The 21161-nt window shown below is 44.1% G+C and overlaps 1 protein-coding gene across 1 annotated transcript in view; it reads left to right on the top strand.

Moving 5' to 3' along the window:
* The window catches only part of GLP2R (glucagon like peptide 2 receptor), a 54540-nt gene that overhangs the window by 14167 nt on the left and 19212 nt on the right, over positions 1-21161 (top strand). Inside the window, exons 5-9 of the mRNA XM_045525997.1 lie at positions 10815-10921; positions 13287-13440; positions 15653-15812; positions 16811-16871; positions 18049-18118. Of these exons, the coding sequence (XP_045381953.1) occupies positions 10815-10921; positions 13287-13440; positions 15653-15812; positions 16811-16871; positions 18049-18118 (552 nt within the window). The remainder of the gene's footprint in view (positions 1-10814; positions 10922-13286; positions 13441-15652; positions 15813-16810; positions 16872-18048; positions 18119-21161) is intronic.

The raw sequence follows: 21161 nt of genomic DNA, 5'->3' as shown, positions 1-21161 counted from the left end.
CAGCTCCCCTGCTGCTGCCGCCTCGGCATCATTCAGGTTTCAGTTCAAATGTCTCCTTCAAAGAGAGATCTTCAGTGGCCGCTCCATGCAGAGGAGGCTCCACAGTCACTTTCTACCACACCCCTCCATGTACCCCTTTATAGCACCTGCCACTCCCTGAAACCCCCACGGGTTTGCTTGTTTGTTATCTAGCCCTCTCACCAGGATGTGTGTGCCTCAAGGGGGTGGCACCGCACGGGGTCCGGGTCAGACTTCACTTCCCGGCTGTGGGCCTGGTGCAGGTGGCCTCCCTTTGCTGGGCATCTACTAACCCTTTCACCATGGGGACCGTGTTTGCCACCTGCAATTGTCGTGAGGATTTAGAGAGTCAGTAGATGCAGATTTCTTGGGAGAAAACTGGCATGCCGTCAGCACACTCCCAGGGGGAGTTCCTGCCCTGTCACCAGGGCCCAGCATGGTGACTGGCCAGAAAAACTTCACGGCTGCACAGGAAAGGATTGTTGGATGGACAGACACATCCCTGCTTCAGCCTTCTCCCCACGTGTTTTCTTTCCAGGGTCCTTCCCCGCTGTACTTTGTTGCTGGGCTCTTGCTCTTCTCCCTAAAGACCTCCTGTTTGTCTGAATCCTGCCCAGCTTCCTTCAAAGTGAAGTGCAAGAGGCAGAACAGAGGAAGAGGTGTTTGGGGATCATGCAGCCATCTAGGGCCACAGCGCAGTTTCTTTCACTCAGACAGGCTGCTAACGTTAACGAAGCACCTACTATGGGCCAGGTTTTGCACCAGGCACTGGGAGTAAACAGGGAATAAGATGCAGATACTGCCTTTGAGGAGCTCAGCGCTCAGAGCACTGTGATCACTGCTGGGACCCAGGATGACAGCAGAGGGGCAGGCTGACACAGCCTGGGGGTGGGGAAAGAGATGGCCCCCTGGGAAGAGTGAGGGCAAGAAAGAGGAACACATACCTGGGGTCAAGGAGTGCACGGGGCTCTGGGGCCACTTGAGGGCTGAGGAGGAGGACCCAGGTGGAGGTGGAAGCCTCAGGACAGGTGCAGTGATGAAGGACTCTGCCTTGCTAAGGACTTAGGACTTTGCATGCTCAGGTAGGGGAGGGCTACAACTCAGGTATTGAAAGGTTTGCTCTGGCAAGTTGGAGAGAGGTTAGGCACGGGGCCAAGCTGGGGGCAGAAGGCAGGGCCAACAGGCAGGAGCCATTTCAGCAACTCAGCCCAGATTTGGGGAGAATGGCAGTGGGGGTAGAAGGAGGGAGGTGGATTTACAGGTTTCCAAGGAGGGGAGCGGTAGGACCAGGTGCTGGCGGGGCATGAGCGGGTGGAGTCAAAGACAACAAGAGCTCAGGTTGCTGGCTTGGGCCAGGGAGGAGATTGGAAAATGTGCCTCTTTGAGATGGGGGACCCAGGAAGAGTCCTTGCCCTTGATCTCTCCTGGGTTCTAGACTTTTCACTACCTAATCCTTTGTCCTAACTTGAGCCAGCAAACCTCGCCCCTCCCGTCCCCCCTAAGATGTGGCTAACTTCTTTCATAACTTAATTGGATTTTGAAATTCTTTAGCTTCCTTAAATCATTTTATTATAATGTTCTCCCATCCAGTGCTCAAGATACTGTACTATTGTAGTTTAAAGTTTAGGGACAGGGAAGGCAAGGAGCTCAGTTCTAGAAACACAATCCGTGTGGCCCGGGCCCCCAGCCTCTCTCCAGCATCCGTAAGATGGGCTGATAACGCCAGCATTGTGTGCCTGGCCGTGAGGCCTGAGAAGGCAGTGACTGTGGAGGGATTAGAACACATCCCAACACCCGGGAGACGCTTGGTAGTTGCAATTATTGCATTTCTTCTCAAAATGTCTTCCCTGGTCCTCTACAAAAAGTTCTCTCCCTCCCTAGGCCACTCTCTGGTCCACTCCTAGGGCTGTGAGGACGGCATACTTGTCACCTTGAGTTTTTGGTGTCTGTGATGTTGGCTTTTCCGCACTGGCTACTCGGTGGTGGTTGTTTTTATGTAACATTTTAATTGATTTTCAAAAATAAAAGATCTAGCTTTCTGTTACATTATTATTTAAGGTCAATGTATGTAGCTTATTCTATTTATGACTCCAATGAGTTTTAATATTTCTTTTAGTTTTTATTTTGTCTTCTATACATTATGCTGTAAGAAATAGTAATACTTTTGAGGTCTGTGATTAATTTTTGTTGCCACTTACAAACTGGTTATTTAATTACCCTTTTACCTTGTAAATTGCATTAGTATATTTGATATGCTTTCAATAGTTTAAATATCTTAAATATTTGTTACGACAAGAAAATCTTAATTCTTAAACAATTCTAGTTTATCAAATACATCAAAGTTATATGGTAAGTCTTAATGTTTCTGACATATGTCAATGCTATTTTAATCAAGTTTCCAACTTAAAGTTTAAAATTAAGTACTTATTGATATATTTCATATTGCAATTATAATATTAATCTATTGGCTTCCCTAATATGCCGTATTCTTGTAATACCCATTACAGGCAGACTGTGCAAGTAATTTAAAAATCCTCTATGTGAGGGAAGGATAGATATGAGATGGTGCCAAGTGAAGTTTAATGGTAGAATCTAGGTGGTGGATATACAGGTATTCTTTATAAAATTCCTTCAACTTTTCTGTATGTTTGACATTTTTCATAATAAATATAAAGAAATAATAAGAAAAAATCTATATCTGAATTTAACACAAGATTATTAACAAAGTTAAGAAAGACTGGGCACGGTGGCTCATGCCTGTAATCCTAGCACTCTGGGAGGCTGAGGCGGGAGGATCGCTGGAGGTCAGGCGTTGGAGACCAACCTGAGCAAGAGTGAGACCCTGTCTCTACTAAAAATGGAAAGAAATTAGCCGGACAACTTAAAATATATAGAAAAAATTAGCTGGGCATGTCGGCACATGCCTGTAGTCTCAGCTACTTGGGAGGCTGAGGCAGGAGGAACTCTTGAGCCCAGGAGTTTGAGGTTGCTGTGAGCTAGGCTGACGCCACGGCACTCTAGCCTGGGTAACAGAGTGAGACTCTGTTTCCAAAAAAAAAATAAAAATAAAAATAAAAAAATAAAATAAAAGTAAGGCAAGATTGGATTAAACCTTGCCAAGGTTAAGACAGAAAACAAAAACTATCACACTAAAAAAACAAACTGGCCCCAGGAAAGTAGGAGTTTCCATCTCAGGAGACATGGTTGCCTATAGACTACAGATGCATTAGGTCTGGCTGTCAATACTGCTGGTGTAGGTGTGTTAGCAAAAGCTTACCAACTGGCTGCCTGCTTCCACTACTGAAAAAAGAAGGGCTCTGATTTGTAACACTTGCCAATTTCTGTGGTGTAAATCCTCCCATATGGCCGGTTTCAAGCTACCTATGTAAAGTCGCTGAATGTAGACCAGGGGCAAGATATGCAGTAGCACACCATTCGATAGCTCGTGCACCATGCAGACACAGTGGCATAGATAACCTCAATAGCACTGAACATGCAGAAAAATAATTAGGAAGTGATGAGCTTTGAGTATTTGTTACTCTTATTTTTAATATAACTTATTTTGCTGTAAATTTACATGGTTTAATTTTTAATAATGCTTGTGCTTTACAACTGGCTCACTGAAAATTGGCCAACCAGTTCTCACAAGCCAGGAAGACCACACCACTGAGTGGTTTTTTGCACTGTCACTGACATGGAAGTCTCAAGCCCATGTCCTTTGGAGGGGGTTGCTCTTTCCTGGGTTTGAAGTATTTCATTACCTAATTATTTGGTCAGATGGGAGCCTGCCACACCTATCCTGGTTGTGGTTTACTTCTTTAGAGCCCCGTGGGCATTGGCATGACCTTGGCTCTTTTGAAGTCTATCCTATCTTCCCATCGGGCAAGAAGAGCCTTCTATTGGGTCTTCCACATCCCCGGGGAATTCTTTCTAAACCTCTTTTAAACTTTATTACCTGATTTGAGTTCGCAGAATTCTGTGTTCCTTATACAGTTTTACTGTGTGAGAGGTCACACCTCTTAAAGGGATCAAAGTGACACTTATAGTTAAATTGGATTCAGTTTATCTCAAGAATTTCTCAGACCTTTTTGCACCAAAGTCATACTACTTGTATGCCTTGAATTAGGCGAATTGTATGTATGTCTTATCTGTCCTGCTTGACTGTAAACTGCTTGAGAACAATGATAAAGTCATAGTCACATTTGAATACCACCCCCAAACCCCTGGCCTACTACTGGGGTGCACAATAGCCTTTACATACAATAGGCACTTAATACATGCTGAATAATGCTTTCACAAATTCTGAGTCAGCTGGTCTGTGGTGGGGCCCAGCCATCCACACTGGTTCCAAAGTTCGCCAGGTGATTCTAGCTCGCAACCAAGGCTGAGACCCGAGGAGGTCACCAGCAGGTGTGAAGGTGCCTTAGGTCGGCAGCGCCACCATCCCCAAGTCAGCAAATGGGGACAGCAAACCACAATTTGAAAACTGTACTTTCAAAGACAGGAAGTAAAGATTTCTCTCTTTAGAAAAGCTAGGACCTAGGCCTCCTCCCTCTGCAAATGGCCATATTTCCAAGAATTCAAATACTTAAAAAAAAAACAACTGCTGGCCATGTTTACCTGTGTTTCTAATAGAGGGTTGAAATTTTGCCCAAAAAAGGCCAGTGTTAGTAAATCTTTGCCCTTCAGAGTTTTGGCAAACAAAATATGTTATGTTCTTCCAACTAATGAGACACTACGGGTCCTTCTGCATGTCAAATGGCACTTTTAAAGAGATTGTGTGTATGTGTATGCGTGTGCGTGAGCATTAGCAAGTATGTTTGCTAATTCATTGGTATGGAATTGTGTTTAGTAGTATGGAAATAAATTATTTTACCTTCCCGCAAGCTGTTTTCGCTGTCCTTCAAAGAAGTGTTTTCTATTCTTAAATATAGAATTTAATTGATATATGTATATCAATAGCTATATATGCATATAATTTTAATATTTACAGTATATGATTTCAATAATAAATTTTAATTTTTAATATATATCAATTGATTGTATTTCATTTTCCAACATTTATTTTGAAATATTCAAACTTACAGAAAAGTTAAAAGCATAACAAAATAGTCATGTATTCACTATCAAATTACAAAATGTATTAACATTTTGCTACATTTGCTTTCTCTCTCTTTCTGAAATATTTAAAATAATTTGCAGATATCATGAGAATTTCATCCCTAAATATTCATCAGGTATTACTTCCTAAGATTAAGAACATTATTCCACAAAATTACATTACCATTTTCTCAACTAAGTAAAATTAATAGTGATTTCATCATATCACCTGTTTCATCCCTATTCAAATTTCCTGATTGTTTCCCAGAATTTTTATAGTTTTTCTGCCCTGGAATAGGATCTATTCCAGGTGCATATGTTGCATTTAGTTTTATATCACAGTAGAATCTTTTAATCTAGAGCAGTCTTGCCTACTTTTTTCCACGATAACATTGGTTTTTCAAAGAGACCAGAAGGGCTTTTTGGTAGAATGTCCCACAATCTGGATTTGAATGTTCCCTTGGATTATCATTAAACTCATTTCTCCATCCTCTGTGTTTCCTAGAAACTGAAAGTTAGGTTTAGAGGTTTGATGAGATTCAAGCAAATCTTCATCGATGCTGTGCACCTTGTACGGCACCACACCTGTAGGGCTGAATGGCAGGTGCTGCGCTGTAATGAGGTTGCATTTGATCACTTGGTCGAGGGAAAGACGGCCAAGTCACTCAGTGGTGAAGTTCCATCTCTCCCTTTATATTTCATAAGTTCCCAGTGGGGTGATACTTTGGTACTGTGTGTTTATCTTGTTTCCTAACAAACCTTCATCAGTGTTTTAGCCTTCATGGATGATTCCTGCCCTCAATCAAGTTCTGTTATTCCTTCTACATTTATTAGCCAGCATTCTTCCACAAAGACGACCTCCTCACCCACCTCCCTTTTTGGGTTTCACTGTGGACTTTCAGGTTGATTTATTCAGTTATATTCATTATTTTTTGATGCTCCAAGTTTTCTGCATTTAACTAGTGAAACCCCTTCAATTTAGTTCTTGTATCCCTTTGTTATAACCCATTAGTCTTTGAACACTTCCTTATTTTCTGGCACAAGAAAATGGTCCAAGCTCATCTTAGGTTTTCCTTGCTCCAGGCCTAGAATCAATGGTTTCTTTTAGGAGTCTTGCGTTCTTTCCGTGGAGGAATGGTGTCAGAAACCAAGATCTAAGTGCTAGGTGTGTTCATTACTATTACAGTGGTACAGTTGCCTTTTTCACCCTTTTCTCTTGGATTTTATTTTTAAATACATAGAATATTGACAGGTTTTGAAAGTCAAAACTTGATAAAAAGGTATGCTTGGAGAGGTCTCAGTCTCATCATTATCTCCATCACCGTCTTCCTACTTATCCCCTGTAGATAATCATTTTTATTGTTTTCTGGTTGTTTGGGGAAAAAAAACTTAAACCATTTTTTCCCCTCTGCTCTCACAACATAGTAATTGTCAACACAGAAGAAGACTTCTTTGGCCAAATGTGGGTTTTTTCTTTCCTGCACACCAAACAGCAGACACCAGTTGGGTGTCCTCTAACTCAATTCCTATGCTATCTGTCTGGAGATAGCATCAGATCTCACGGGGTGAGGGTCAGTCCCCAAGACTGCTCCCCCCGCCAGTCACAAGTTCAGCCTCTAAAACTTCTGACCAACTGGCTTCAAGTTGGGGTTCCCACGACCTCCTCTTTAGGTTTGATTAATTTGCTGGAGTGGCTAACAGAACTCAGGAAAACACTTTTACCTATTTATGATAAAAGGATATTCCAAAGGATACAGATGAAGAGATGCACAGGGCGAGGTATGGGGGAAGTGTTGTGGAGCTTCCATGCCCTCCCTGGGCACACCACCCTCCAGGAACCAGCTGTCTGGAAGCTCTCCAAACCCAGTCCTCTTGGGTTTTGTGGAGGCTTCACTGGATAGGCCTGACTGACAGCCATGTAGAAACGTGACTGGATAAGAGGATATGGTCTCATGCTAATAGACTACGTGGGGAGACCCAGCAAGGCCTGTCTGTTCACATTCTTCCTGGCCTCTGTCCAGCGCTCTTTCCCCCAGGGTGTAGGACAGGACCCTGTCTGGAGTGAGAGTCTTGGAACCCACAATCAGATTAGAGTCCTGCCTTGGACAGGAAGGAGAAGGGCATGAGAAAGGCAGAGGGAGAGATTCTGTTTTACTGTAACAAGGACTATGGGATCTATGAGCCAGGAACTGTGGATGAAAACATATGTGTGTGTGTGTATATATCTTAACACCACACTGGCTCACACTTTCTGTTTTCTTTCTTTTTCTTTTTTTAATTGAATTATAACACATGTCTTGTGTTTCTTTTTGCAAAACTAAGAAAATGTGTATATATGTTATTCCCCATTTTTCTTACACAAAAAGCAGTATAGCAGATACCCCATTCCGCATCTTGTTTTTTTTTTTTCACTTAACAACATATCCTGGAAATCATTCTATATCAGTTCCTAGAAAGATTTCTCTCTTTTTTTCCTGCTGCGTAGTACTCCACCTGCGTATCTGCCATTGTTTAGTCAGCCACTGTCCTATGGCCTTTGGGTTATTTCCAATCTTTTATTCATAGCAATATCACAACGAATAACTTTGTATGTATATGTTTGTGGTGGTATATCTTTTTGAAGATTCCTAGAAATGGGATCACTGGATTAAAGGTAGACGCATATATAATTTCATTAGATATTGCCAAAGTCCACTCTGTAGAGGTTATACCATTTTGTCCTCCCTTCCTCAGTGTATGAGAGCATCTACTTCCTCACAGACGCACATTGCACCTTTGTTAGGAAGCTTTTCATAAAGGTGTCTAAGTGACTTGAGATTCACTGGTTGGTATAAAAGTGAGCTAGAGACTGTCTGGATGTTTTGGAGCCTCTAGGGAAGTAGCCAGGTTTTGATAAAGACCTGAATTGAATATAGAGGACAGTTTCAGGAAATCCTATTAAAAAACACAATTAAACCAACTGTAGCAGGTGCTATTGGTGCCCTGCCTGTATCCCCTTGCCCTAATCAATTCGGTATACAACTGCCTAACTTCTTAACTAGGACGTGCATTTCTTCACTAGTTCTCTGGTTCCTGGAGTCCACGTTGTTTACTGAAATGCAAGTAGAAGTGCCCTCAACCAATGACTGGCAGGAGGTGGCATATAAATACCCCAGGCACCCTCAGTCTTGGGGTAGTTAACCCTGAAGCTTCCAGAGCTTCCTGAGTGGGATTAAGCTCTAGCTTTCCACCATGGTAACTGGCTTGATAACGAGTCCTTTATTTGTCCTGTCTAACTTCTGCCTCCCCCTACTGAAGATTTTTTCACTTTCTATGTAAACTGCTTGCATTCCAATTCTTTTCTTAGAGTCTGCTTCTTAGAAACCCAACCTAAGACACAGACAAACAAAAAACCAAACATTTCTCCTAATTTGTTAGAAAGCATAAAATACAAACATATGTTTTTAAAAATCATAATTCAGGAATAATTAGGTTATCTAATTAATGTATTAGTCTCATATCTCTAATAAAATAAAATAAACAAAATAAATGATGTTAAAATGACCTGGTAAAGCCTTGAATTACCACCTTGATATGCCACCATCAATTTAAAGAAACCATACCACTGTGCGTGTAGGTAGACAAAACACTTCTGTACTTTCAAGGTGCTGATAGTCTATCTGGAAAGACAAGATGAATGCAAACAAAGCATTAATTAATATAATTGGTGCCCCTATTTGTGAAACAGACTACAAGTGCTTTGACAATAAGAGTTTATATAATAAGCAGAGAGGCGTTGGAGGAGGATTTCTTATAAGAGGTGGGTTTGTGCTGGTCTTAGAAGGATAGATTTATTTGCAAGGAGAGGACAGACAAGCAGTGAGAGACCTGACAGATTGTAGGGATCTTGATGAGGTCCACAGAAAATAATTCTAGATAGAAATGTGGTTGGGTTTGACTTGGAAAGCTCAAAAGCTACACAGGGAGTTCCGCACCCAGACCACCACTGTACAAAGTGTTAAAGGAAGTCGTTAACACAGAAATAAAAACATAACACATGGGCATTTTAATCTACATAAAGGAATGAAGAGCACTAGAAATGGTAAATATGAGGGTAAATATTCTTATCTCTTTAGAAAAAATTCTCACAAAATAAACAAATTTAAAGTTTTTAATGCCATACAAAACGTGGTCTCTGACCACGATAGAATTAAATCAGAAATCAATTACAGAAAGATATCTGGGAAAAAATCTCCAATATGTTAACACTAACAACATACTTCTAAATAACCTACAAATCAAATAAGAATCATAGATGAAATTAGTAAATATTTTTAACTAAATAAAAATGAAAATACAATATATCAAAAAAATTTGGTTACAACTAAAACAGTCATGGAGAAAAATTTATAGCCTTCTTATATTAGAAAAGTGGAAAGGTATCAAGTCAATGGCCTAACTTACACCTTAAGAAATGAGAAATGAAAAAGAACCAATTAAACCCAAAGTAAGCAGAAGAAAACAAATAGAAAGGAAAGAATGGAAATTAAATTAATTAAATGGGAAACAGAAAAAAAAATAGGAAAGAATCAACGAAATCCAAACTTGGTTATTTAAGAAGATCAATAAATTTGATAAATCTCTATAAAGACTAATAAAAAAAGAGAAAGCATTAGAAATGTGTGTGTGTGTGTGAGAGAGAAAGATTAGTCATGAATTATGTCAAGAGTGAGAGAGGGGACATCACTACTGATCCTATAGACATTAAAAGGATAATAAGGTATTTTTATGAACACCTTTCTGCCAATAATGTTTACAAGTGGGATAAAATGGACAAATTCTTTAAAAGAACAAACTACCAAAGTTCATTAAAGAGGAAATAGATAACCCAATAGCACTATATCCATTAATAAAATTGCATTGTAGTTAAAAACTCTTCCACAGAGAAAACTTCAGATCTATTTGGCTCTGATGGTGAAGTCTACCAAATATTTAAGGACAAAATATTACCAATTTTATACAAGCTCTCCAGAAAACTGAAAAGGTGCAAATACTCCCCAACTCAGTCTAGGTCGCCATGATTACACAGAGGCCAAGACCAGACAAAGGTGTTGCAAGAAAATAAAACTACAGACCAGTATCTCTCATGAAAATAGCACAAAATTATACTTAATAACAGAATTTCCAGTAAATTACCCTCTGTTCACAATCAGGCTATCCCAGGAATCAGAGAAAATAGTGCACTGTTTCATTGGATCTTCTTCTAAGAGGTCATCTATGAAAAGTTACTTTAGGAGAGAGATATTCAGACAGAAATCTGGCCCCATCTTCTAGAAAGAAGGACCGATAGACTCCAGGGACAGCATTCCCAGGAACAAAGTGTTTGTCCTCATTCTCAAGGCACGCTCGTGTCCTGGACACAATTCCTTCACAATATGGTGACTCTTGGTGTATCAGTGCTGGGCTGTGTCCTAGTCATGGGGACAAGGCCCACTGTGGGCTCTTCACTCATTGAGGACCTCTGGCCTCCCCAATGTGCGGAGAGCAGTCTACGCTACCTTACTTGGGTGTCAACAAGGACAGGCAGGGAAAGGTTTAAAAACAGGTTGGGGGGCCAGGACACGTCTCAATCCATGCCTAGACCTTGGTGGCCTTGGGCATGGAGCTGGGGGTTGTGGGTCACTCGGTGGTCATGTCTGTTCCTCCTCTGTGTTCAGGTGGATCATTATGCCTTGCTCTCAACCTTGCAGCTGATGTACACCGTGGGATACTCCTTCTCTCTCGTCTCCCTCCTCCTGGCTCTCACCCTCCTCTTGTTTCTTCGGTGAGTAGAACCTCTGCAGACACGTGTTCAGGCATGTGCAGTAGACCTCCCTATCTGCGGGCACACACTCCAGGATCCCCAGTGGGTGCCTGAAAGCACAGGTAGTACCAAGCCCTATATATATACACACACTGTGTTTTGTCCTATACATACATGTCTGTGATAAAAGTTTAATTTATAAATTAGGCCCAATAAGAGATTAACAACAATAATAATAAAATAGAATAATTATAACAATATACTGTAAGAAAAGTTCTGTGAATGTGGTCACTTTCTTTCTCTAAGTATCTTATTATACTGTGCTCACCCTTCTCACAGAAGGGATGGGCAGGTCAGCGTGAGATTTCATCATGCTACTCAGAACAGTGTGCGATTTAAAAGTTGTGAATTGTTTATTTCTGGAATTTTCCATTTAATATTTTTGAACCATGGTTGACCGTGCGTAACTGAAACCACGGAAAGCCCAGCCATAGCTCCGGGAGGGACGGCGGTACTGTGCGATTTGCTCATCGGCTGCCTCTGGAAGGCAGGGGGAGACTGGGCGGGGTGTGCCATGAGCCACCAGAGCTGGAGGCCACCTGAGAGAGCCTCAGTGCATCCAGCCCATTTTGCAGATGAGGGGAAGACAGGGAAACCAAAGTCCCAGTCAGAGGCATCGAGTTGCCCCCAACCGTAAAGCTGGTTCACTGCACAGCTAGAACTTGAACCCGGGGCTCCTGACTGCCCTGCCTCTTTTGGATTAGAGACCGTCTGTGTGCCTGGCCCTGGTCTAAACCCCTGATCACACCCATTTGTACCACAGCCCATCATCAGCACGACTCCATCAGAGGCATTCTTTTTACAGAAGAGATTAAGAACCTTCCCCAACATACATAAGTGAGTGGAAGAGCTGGGGTTTTAATCCAGGGCCCTTGGACTCCCGCTAACTATGAAATTTAGGTGCTTACTCCCATGCACTTTCCATGCACGAAGTCATTTAAATCTCATTCTAACTCCAACTAGGATTAATTCTAATCTTAGGAAATTGACATTATTATGGCCCCCACTTTATAGTGTGTTAACTGAAATATGAAGACAGGAAGTAACTTGCCCAGGACCATACAGCTGGTGGGTGATGGGGCCGGGGTCACAGCAAAGCAGTCCGGGACCTGAGCATTTCCACCCCCTTGCACTGTCTGTCAGAATCCAAAGCCTGAGTGCACTTTACTAAATCATGTTTACAGACATCACCAAAGTGAGCTATTTAGGGACCCACTAAGAAGCCCTCCGAGCTGTCTCTCCATCTCGGCCTGTTAGGAATGTAAGTGACTGTGATGTGGCAGAAGGAACATTTGACACAGACACAGTAGACCTGGGCACTGCTCGCTCTGGGTCTGGCCTCATTTGACTCCTCAGTCCCAGGATGTTCTATGGCTCCTGGAGCAGGACCGTGGCCATCTGCCCCACTGGGAGCATCCACAGCCCACCGGCTGTCTGTGACCTCCTCCCTCCATGCACCTTCCTGAAGTCCCAGAACCAGGCCAGGAGGAAGAAACGCCAACTGGGCCTGGGTCCACCGAGTGTCCGTTTTACCAGCAAGGCCAGTCACTGCCCTGGAATAGCCCCCGGTCTAGTTAGGGAGAAGGAGGCATAAGTCATAAAATGCAAGGACAAGCCTCAGTCCTTTTTTGGAAATTAAAAACATAATAGTAGCTCTAAAGCAAAGTAGGACAGGGAATGTGCTGGAAGAGTGCTTTTGGCTAGTGTCACAGCCAAAAGACACAGTGTCACATCAGCTGGTGTGACAAAGAGCCTGCAGGAGACTGCGGTGAGTGAGGGTGAGGTGATGGGAGCTGACGCTTTTCTGAGCGCTTATTATGTGCACTTTACACAGATTAACCAATTTGATCATCCCACAACCCTTTGAGGTAAGTGTTCTTGTTCTCAGAGGCGGCAGAGCTTGGAGAGCTGTACTCTGGCCTCAGAGTTCCCGGTCTGGGTCTCAGCCCCACTGCTTACTGCTCTGGGACTTTGGGCAGGTGACTTAATCCTTCCGCTTCAATTCCCTTATTTATAAAATCAGGATGATAATCGTGCCTACTCCTCCAGTGGTGGGCAGGAGCAAGGATACCCACAGGTACACGCACAGGTAAATGGCCTGGCATGCTGAACATGTCATACAGGTGATAGCTGTTGTTGCCCCCATTTTACAGATGAGGAAAATGAGGCAGAGAGAAGTAAGATCACAAAACCCAAAGGTCCAGCTCTGGAACCTATACTGAAAACCTCTGTATTTAGTGGTAGATTCACAAGCATGACAGGCAGAGGCCTGTTGGTCTGAGCCATTCTTCCCTGAGGGAAGGAATTCGGTTTTCTCCTTGCACAGAAAACTCCACTGTACACGCAACTACATCCACATGAACTTGTTTGCTTCTTTCATCCTGAGAGCTGTGGCCGTGCTAGTGAAGGATATCGTCTTCTACAACTCTTACTCCAAGAGGCCGGACAATGAGGACGGGTGGATGTCCTACCTGTCGGAGGTGAGCCCCTTCCCCACCACTCATATTGGCTCTCCCAGACAGTGGGTCAGCCCTGGGAACCAGAGGCAGGTGAGGCTGCAGAGGGGACAAGGAGGTAAAGGGGTGTCCAAGACTCCTGGTTAGAGGGGCAGCACATGACTTAACAGAACCATCACCTCCCAAGACCGGGCCAGGGGAAGGAGACAGCTGCAGAAAGGTTCACCATGGCCACTGTTATCCTTGTGGGGAAAATTTGTTCATTTTCTAGCAAAAGAATTGGACTAGATCGGCCTTTTTAACAATCACAGTTGGCCTTCTGTATCCATGGGTTTCACATCTGTGGATTCAACCAACCTCGGCTAGAAAACATGTGGGGAGAAATGAAAAGGATGGCTGCATCTGCACTGAACATGAACGGGCTTTTTCCCCTTGTCATTATTGCTAAACAATTCCGTTTAACATCTATTTACCCATCTATTTACATTGTATTCAGTACTATAAGTCATCCAAAGATGGTTTAAAGTATACAGGACGATGTGTGTAGGTTATATGCAAATACGACACCATTTTATATCAGGGACTTGAGCATTTGTGGATTTTGGTCTCCCAGAGGGTCCTAGAACCAATCCCCCAAGGACACTGTGGGATGACTGTACTATTTCTTTTAAAGCAGCAAATCTTTTCCACATTGAACTTTGCATCTACTGATGTGGTTTTTCCTTTATCTTACTAGTAACCTTAAAGTAGTAACCTGTTAAACTAACCTTGCATTCCTGGAATAAATCCAACTAAGTTTTGATATATTATTCTTTCTCCCATATTGCTGAATTCAGTATGCTAATACTATGTTTTGTTTAGCATTTCCTCATTTATATTCATGAAAAAAATTGGCCTGTAATTTTACTTTCTTGTAATGCCTTTGTCAGGTTTGGATATCAAGTTTGTGCTGAGCTCTTAAAAAAAATTTGAACTACTTACAAGTCAGAACATGTGATATTTGTCCGGGGAGGTTTTTTGTTTGTTTTTGTTTTGTTTGCTATTTATTATTTGACTATTGCATCCTATTCATTCTCTCCAATTTTACTCAATGAAACTCCCATTAAAAAATGTAAAAATGTAAAAAAAAAATTGGAACTAGTTCCCTGTTTCACTATTCTCCGGAAGGATTCATTTAAGATTGGTTTTCTTTCTTTCTTAAGTATTTGAGAGATTATGCCAGTGAGGCCATTTGGACTCAGAGTCTTCTTCATTGGAATGTTTTAAATTATGGATTAAATATGGATATTACATTTCAATTTTCTATTTCTTCTAGTGAGCTGTAGTAATAAGTTTTTCTAGGTATTTGTCTATTTCGTCTAACTTTTCAAATGTATTGGCATTATTTTATCCATGACATTCTCTGCAGGCCTTTTGGAGTCCCCTGGGTCTGGAAGGGTTCTCGCATCTCTGTTCCTGAGACTGATGCATTCTATCTCTGCTCCCTTTCTTCCACTCCTTGCTCATCCTTGCCAGAAGTTTCTCAATTTTATTGGACTTTCCAAAGAACAGACTTTTGGCCTTGTTGATCCTCTTTAATCTGTGTTCTCTATTTCATTAATTTATGCTTTTATCTTTATTTCTTCTTATGTACTTTCTTTGGGTTTACTTTGCTATTTTTTTCTAACTTTTTTGACATGATGCTTAATATAATTTACTTTTAGCATTTTTCTTTTTCAGTAAATGCATTTAAAGTTATAAGTTTCATTCTAGGCTTGGCATTAGCTGCGTACCACAAGTTTGAGTATGCAGTATTTTCCTTACATTCAGTTAGGAAATAATTTCTAATTTCTCTTACAATTTCTTCTTTGATTTATGGGTTACTTAGAAATCTATTTCTTAATTGCTAATGATATTAAGATATTTTTAGTTATTGATTTCTAGCTTAATTGAACTGGGGTTGGAGAATATACTGCTTTGTGTTTCCATTAGAGCAGTTGCTGATGATGAATTTTCTCTGTTTTTATTTGTCTAAAAATGTCTAGAATGTTAAGGAAGAGGCTGATCTTTAAAGCCTGCACAAAGCCCTTCTTCCTTCACGTGCTGATGCTGTTGCCACCTCTCTGAGATGCCAGCAAGGGTTCGGGAGAGAGGGGAGTAGAGAGGGAGGGGTTGGGCTGGGGGCGGCCCTTCTCCACCCAGCTGGGCAGACACTGGGAAAGGCCGGACTCTCCCTCAGCTGTTCTGTCCCCCGCAGATATCGACCTCCTGCCGCTCAGTGCAGGTCCTCCTTCACTACTTCGTGGGTGCCAATCACTCATGGCTGCTGGTCGAAGGCCTTTACCTGCATGCACTGCTGGAGCCCACGGTGCTTCCTTCGAGGCGGCTGTGGCCCAGATACCTGCTGGTGGGCTGGGGTGAGTGACCTGACCCCTGGCCTCCTCTCCTGGGGACCCATCAGAACGTGGGAGCCTGATAGAGCATTTGGCTGGAGTTAGAAACCTAACTGGAGGGTGGCTTCTGGGACAGAGAAGTCCTCGATGTCCAGAGGCCCTGAAGAGAAGTGTGTGTATGTGTGTGTGCACGTGCACATGTGTGCACGAGTGTGGGAGGCTCCGTGCACACATTCAAAAATGGAGAAGTTCTTTGGTGGAATTGGATGACATTCCTCCTACCCTGTACCCAGCTGTATTTGTCTGGGATGCCAGAATGAAATACCTGTGTAATTTAAATGACGGACATTACTTAGTCATAATTCTGGGGGCTGGGAAGCCCAGAACGGTTGGGTTCTGGGAAGGGCTCTCTTCCTGGCTTGCAGGCAGCTGCCTTCCTGCTGTATTCTTGCATGGTAAGGCAGAGAGAAGGCAAGCTCTCTGGTCTTTTTTTATAAGGGCACTAATCCTGTCATGAGGACCCCACCCCCATGACCTATGTAAACCTAATTACCTCCAAAGGACCCACCTTTATTGGCGGTGGGTTTTTTTTTTGGAGGACACAACGTTTAATCCATAACATCAAGTCTTCAAGATGAAGTTCTTTGATTTAAAAAAAAAAGTATGACCAAAAGTATCCAGATCTGGAGCCCCTCCCTCCACAAACTCTTGGAGAATTTGATGCTACAGGATTCAGAGAAAATAACCTGGACCCACCATTCAGGATGTTTTGGTTAAAGTCTTTACACTGCTTTGTGACAAGTGGCAAGTCCCTTCTCTCTGAGTCCTGGTTTCTCAGATGTGAAAACCACAGAGGGGCCTTGTCCTGCCGTAGATCTCCCCAGCTCTAAAGGTCCAGAATCTATGACGTTTGGGTTTGTACAAGTTTAACCTCCTGTGCTCGGCCCCGTCAGGCTGTGGTGGGAGGCAGGCGGGTTTGGCCAACCAGCTGCTAACTACATTTCCCTGTGTTTTCTCCCCAGCTTTCCCTGTGTTCTTTGTTGTCCCCTGGGGTATTGCCCGTGCACACCTGGAGAACACAGGGTAGGTAATTCACCTGGTTTTACTCTTCCATGAACCAGTAATTCCCAGATATGCCCAAATATAAGGAATTACACCATTTTCCCAAAGGAAATATCCGTCCCCTCTCATTTTGGCCCTCTAGAATATACTTAGGAATATAGAGAAATAATCAAAAATCTTATGGTAATTCCTTTATTATTTTAGCTACATATGCAAATTAGCACAAAGATGCTGTCCAGGTTAGCTGCAGCCCTTTGTATGTAAGGATGCAAACACAGGCATGGTCACTGCAGCACTGGTCACAGTGAGGAAAGAAAAAAGCAAACACCAACAAACAAACCAACCTGGAAAGCCCATCAATACGGGAATCATGGAACAAATTGCAGCACACCTATATTGCAGAATATCATGAGACTACTAGAAGAAAAACCAAGTTGGTTCTTCACAGGGACTCTTAGGGACTGAACCTCAGCAGTGTATTTTAAGTCTGTTGCTGAATAATTACTGTATGGTCCCACTTGTTTCCTCCAAATAATGCCCACACACAAAACCACTGTAGAATTAAGGATTTATGTTTGTATGAAGATGGAGAAAAATGTGGAAGGATATACACACCAGGCTGTTAACACTGAAGATAACTCACTGGTGAGAAAAGTCAACAGTACGAGTACTGACAAGGGCGTTTAGTCCTCGCTTCCACCTCCCCCAGCCTGGACATGAGCCACTGGTGGGAAGCAAGGCTGGAGCGCGGGCATCCTTCTCCCAGAGGGCACGAGACTCTGACATTGAACTCCTCTCATTTCTTTTTTTTTTTTTCTTTTTTTTTTTTGAGACAGAGTCTCACTTTGTTGCCCGGGCTAGAGTGAGTGCCGTGGCGTCAGCCTAGCTCACAGCAACCTCAGACTCCTGGGCTTAAGCGATCCTCCTGCCTCAGCCTCCCGAGTAACTGGGACTACAGGCATGCGCCACCATGCCCGGCTAATTTTTTTTTTTTTGTATATATATTTTTAGTTGGCCAGATAATTTCTTTCTATTTTTAGTAGAGACGGGGTCTCACTGTTGCTCAGGCTGGTCTCGAACTCCTGACCTCGAGCCATCCACCCGCCTCAGCCTCCCAGAGCTAGGATTACAGGCGTGAGCCACCGCGCCCGGCTACTCTCATTTCTTAAGTCCTCTCCCTCTCACTCTTTGCCCTCAGGTGCTGGGCCACAAATGGGAACAAGACAGTCTGGTGGATGATCCGAGGACCCCTGCTGCTTTGCGTGACAGTAAGGACTGTTCCACCCACCTTTTTTGCCTCTGAGCTCAGCAACCGTGGGAAACACCCCCCTGCCAACCCTATCCCCCAACTCTCTGACCCCTTGAGAAGGATAAGCTGAATTGTGAGCAGTTTCTGCTGAATGAGAAGACGTTAGAAGTTTCTCTTTGCTCTGGTTCAGGACCTAAATTCAGCCTTTTTCCCTCTGGGTCTCCAAACTACGTGAAGAGACCTGCGATCAGCTCTGTGGGCCTGTACTGAAGGGCTGTGATGTGTGCGAGGCCCTGGGGACCCAGGTGATAGGAGTGCCCAGTGACAGCAGGACTGATATCCTGACACCATTAGTAGGAGGGAGGAAGAGACTAAGGGAACTTCTCTCACAGGAGGAAAACATGCAGCCAGCATTAACCCAAAGCAGGGACGGGGCTAGACTCCAGACATAGATGCCACTCTGAGACCTTAAGGAGGAAGGGCCTCTCATTGTCTTGGCCCAGAATATTTGGGATGGGGGAGGGTGGCCGGCTCAGAGTCAAAAAACCCCTTTAGATAATAGAGTGTGAGAATGAAATCTGTCAAAGAAGCTTGAGGGAAGAAGCAGGGAGTTAGGAGATGGTGGGACGGGTTAGCAGGATCCAGGAGGGAGGCGGAAAGTCTTCCTGCCTAGACATAGCGCCGCCTCCTCCAGGCGCCCACCAGGTGCCGGGCACCGTGTTCTGTGCCCTGCCCACCCTCTTCTCCAAGGGGTTGCTAGAGGATCTGTTTTTGCCATTTCATGTAGATAATCTGGTGTTTGTGGTGTTGTGGGAGAAAAAGGCTAGTTTTTATAAAAGACTGTCAGTATTTGTCAATAACAGAAGGCAACTCTCTGTTCAGACCTGGGTATGGCCTGGAGGGAAAAACGTTCATAGAAATGGAAGGGAAATGACGAGTGTGGAGAGGCCCTTGATCCTGGGGGCTGCGTCACGTCTAGCCTATAAGGTGGCATGTGTGCACCAGTCACCGGACACTCAGCGGAGAGCAAATGTTCCAAATGAAGTCTGGGCACAATCCCCACACATGGCACGGTGAGCCCTGCCTCTGACGCCTCCCTCTCTCCACAACCCTCCCCTCTGCAGCCACACTGCCCTGTCTCAGCACCCACCCCTTGCCCGGGCACCTCCACCAGGCCCTGTAACATTTATTGAGCACCTCCTACATCTCTAAGTGCTTTGTGTGTATGAACTCATTGAATCTTCCCAACCAAACTATGCGGTGGTTGCTATTATTCTTATGTTTATTTCATTGGCAAGCACAGTGAGAAGGTGAGTATTCACTTTCCTAAAGTCCTAGACCAGTAACTGGGAGCTGGATCTCAGCCCAAAGAGCCTGGCTGGGTGGCAGCTGGCACTGGCAGCCATAACACTGTGCTGCTGCTCAAAAAATGTCTATTGTCTCCAGCCCCTGTGCCTGGATTACTGGCTGCTGTGGGCCCTCACACACACCTTAGTACCGAGGCTCAGATGCCCCTCAGGTTCCAGCTCCTTCCCTCGCCATCTTAGCCACCTGCTGACCCAGTCCTCGTCTTTCAAGTCTTGGGTTGGGCACTGACCTCTCTGTGCTGCTGTACCTGGGCACACACCCCAAGAAGCAGAAACGGTCACACCCTCCTTCAGTCCTTCCTGGGTCCTGTGCAGCCTCCTTCTCCAGCTCCAGCAAACTTCAAGTATTTGTTTAAAACCTGTTTGCTGCCACTGTGAGCCCCATGTTCCATTCATCCTGGCAGCCAGCTCAAGCCTGTGGTAGGTCCCTGATAAACTTATTCAGTGGATACTTGGGACCCACACTGCAGGCCCTGGAAGGTTCTTGCTCACCAAGCAGAAGGAAGCAGGATGGAGGCCAGCAGCCATCCCTAGGATGGAGTTCAGGCTTGGTCTAGTTGGACCCTTAGTGTGTACCTTGCAATCTTCTAGAAGCTACATCAGTGACTCTCAAACCGGGTTGCTCTTGGACTCACCTGAGTATCTTCAGAAATTCCTTTTGCCTGAGTCTCACCTCCAGACATGTGTGTTTCACTGATCTCAGGAGTGCCCTGGGGATTCTAATGTGCCGGCAGGGGTGAAAAGTATGTTTCTACATCCTCGCTATTCCAAGAGTGGTCCTTGGACCAGGAGCACCGGCATCACCTGAGCGCTTGTTATAAATGCAGGTTCTCAGGCCCCACCTGCTAAACCTACTGAATCAGGATCTGCACTGTAACGAGATCCCTAGACTTTGGAAGCTCATTAAAGTTGGTGCAGCTCTTTGTCTACACCTGTGGTTCTCAACACTGGCTGCACATTAGAAACACCATGATGGCTCATACCCCAGACCAATGACATCAGCAATTCTGAGGTTGGGGCCCAGGAACTTGTAGTTTAAAAGCTCTCAAATAATTCTAATGGACACTCAGGACTGGAACCCCTGCTCTGGACCCTGGCACTTTGGCCTTCCATGGCTGGCTGCCCTGAATGCTAGTTTCTCCTGGTGCTTCCTAGTTCCTAGAGTGACACTCTGTCCTAGCATGACAAGAGAATGTGCTCAATCTTCTCACCTTGGTAAAGTGACCTTTACATGCAGTTGCTTTTACAACTGCAGGTGTGGTTGGCTCCACCAGCAAGGCCAAAGCCACTTTAGCTGACAGTGGGCCCCTCATCTTCCCATGCAGAGCCCCTCTTCCTCCTGCTCCCCCCACCCAGCAAATGGCTTCATCATCTACCTACTAGACACTCAAGCCAGAAAGCTTGGTGTTCTCCGAGTTCCTATCCTCTTCCTCCCTGCAACGTCCACTTAGACTTCACATCTTGTCAATTCTTCCTCTAAAGCCATCTCCTTCCCTAATCCCATGATCACTACTCTTACTCTGCCCCTTGGGATTTCTTGTGCAAAAGCCCCCTATTGGGTCTCCGTTCCTTCATTCTTGCCCCTGGAAATCCATCCTCCTGTCGCAGCCAGAGTGATCTGTTTGGAGTAACATTTGATTATGTCTCTCTTCTACCTGTGACTCTTGGATGGGTCCCTATTGCCCTCAAACCTGG

Source organism: Lemur catta, chromosome 15, assembly GCF_020740605.2.
Source record: "Lemur catta isolate mLemCat1 chromosome 15, mLemCat1.pri, whole genome shotgun sequence".
Lineage (NCBI taxonomy): Eukaryota > Metazoa > Chordata > Mammalia > Primates > Lemuridae > Lemur > Lemur catta.
This window is presented reverse-complemented; position numbering and strand designations above follow the sequence as displayed.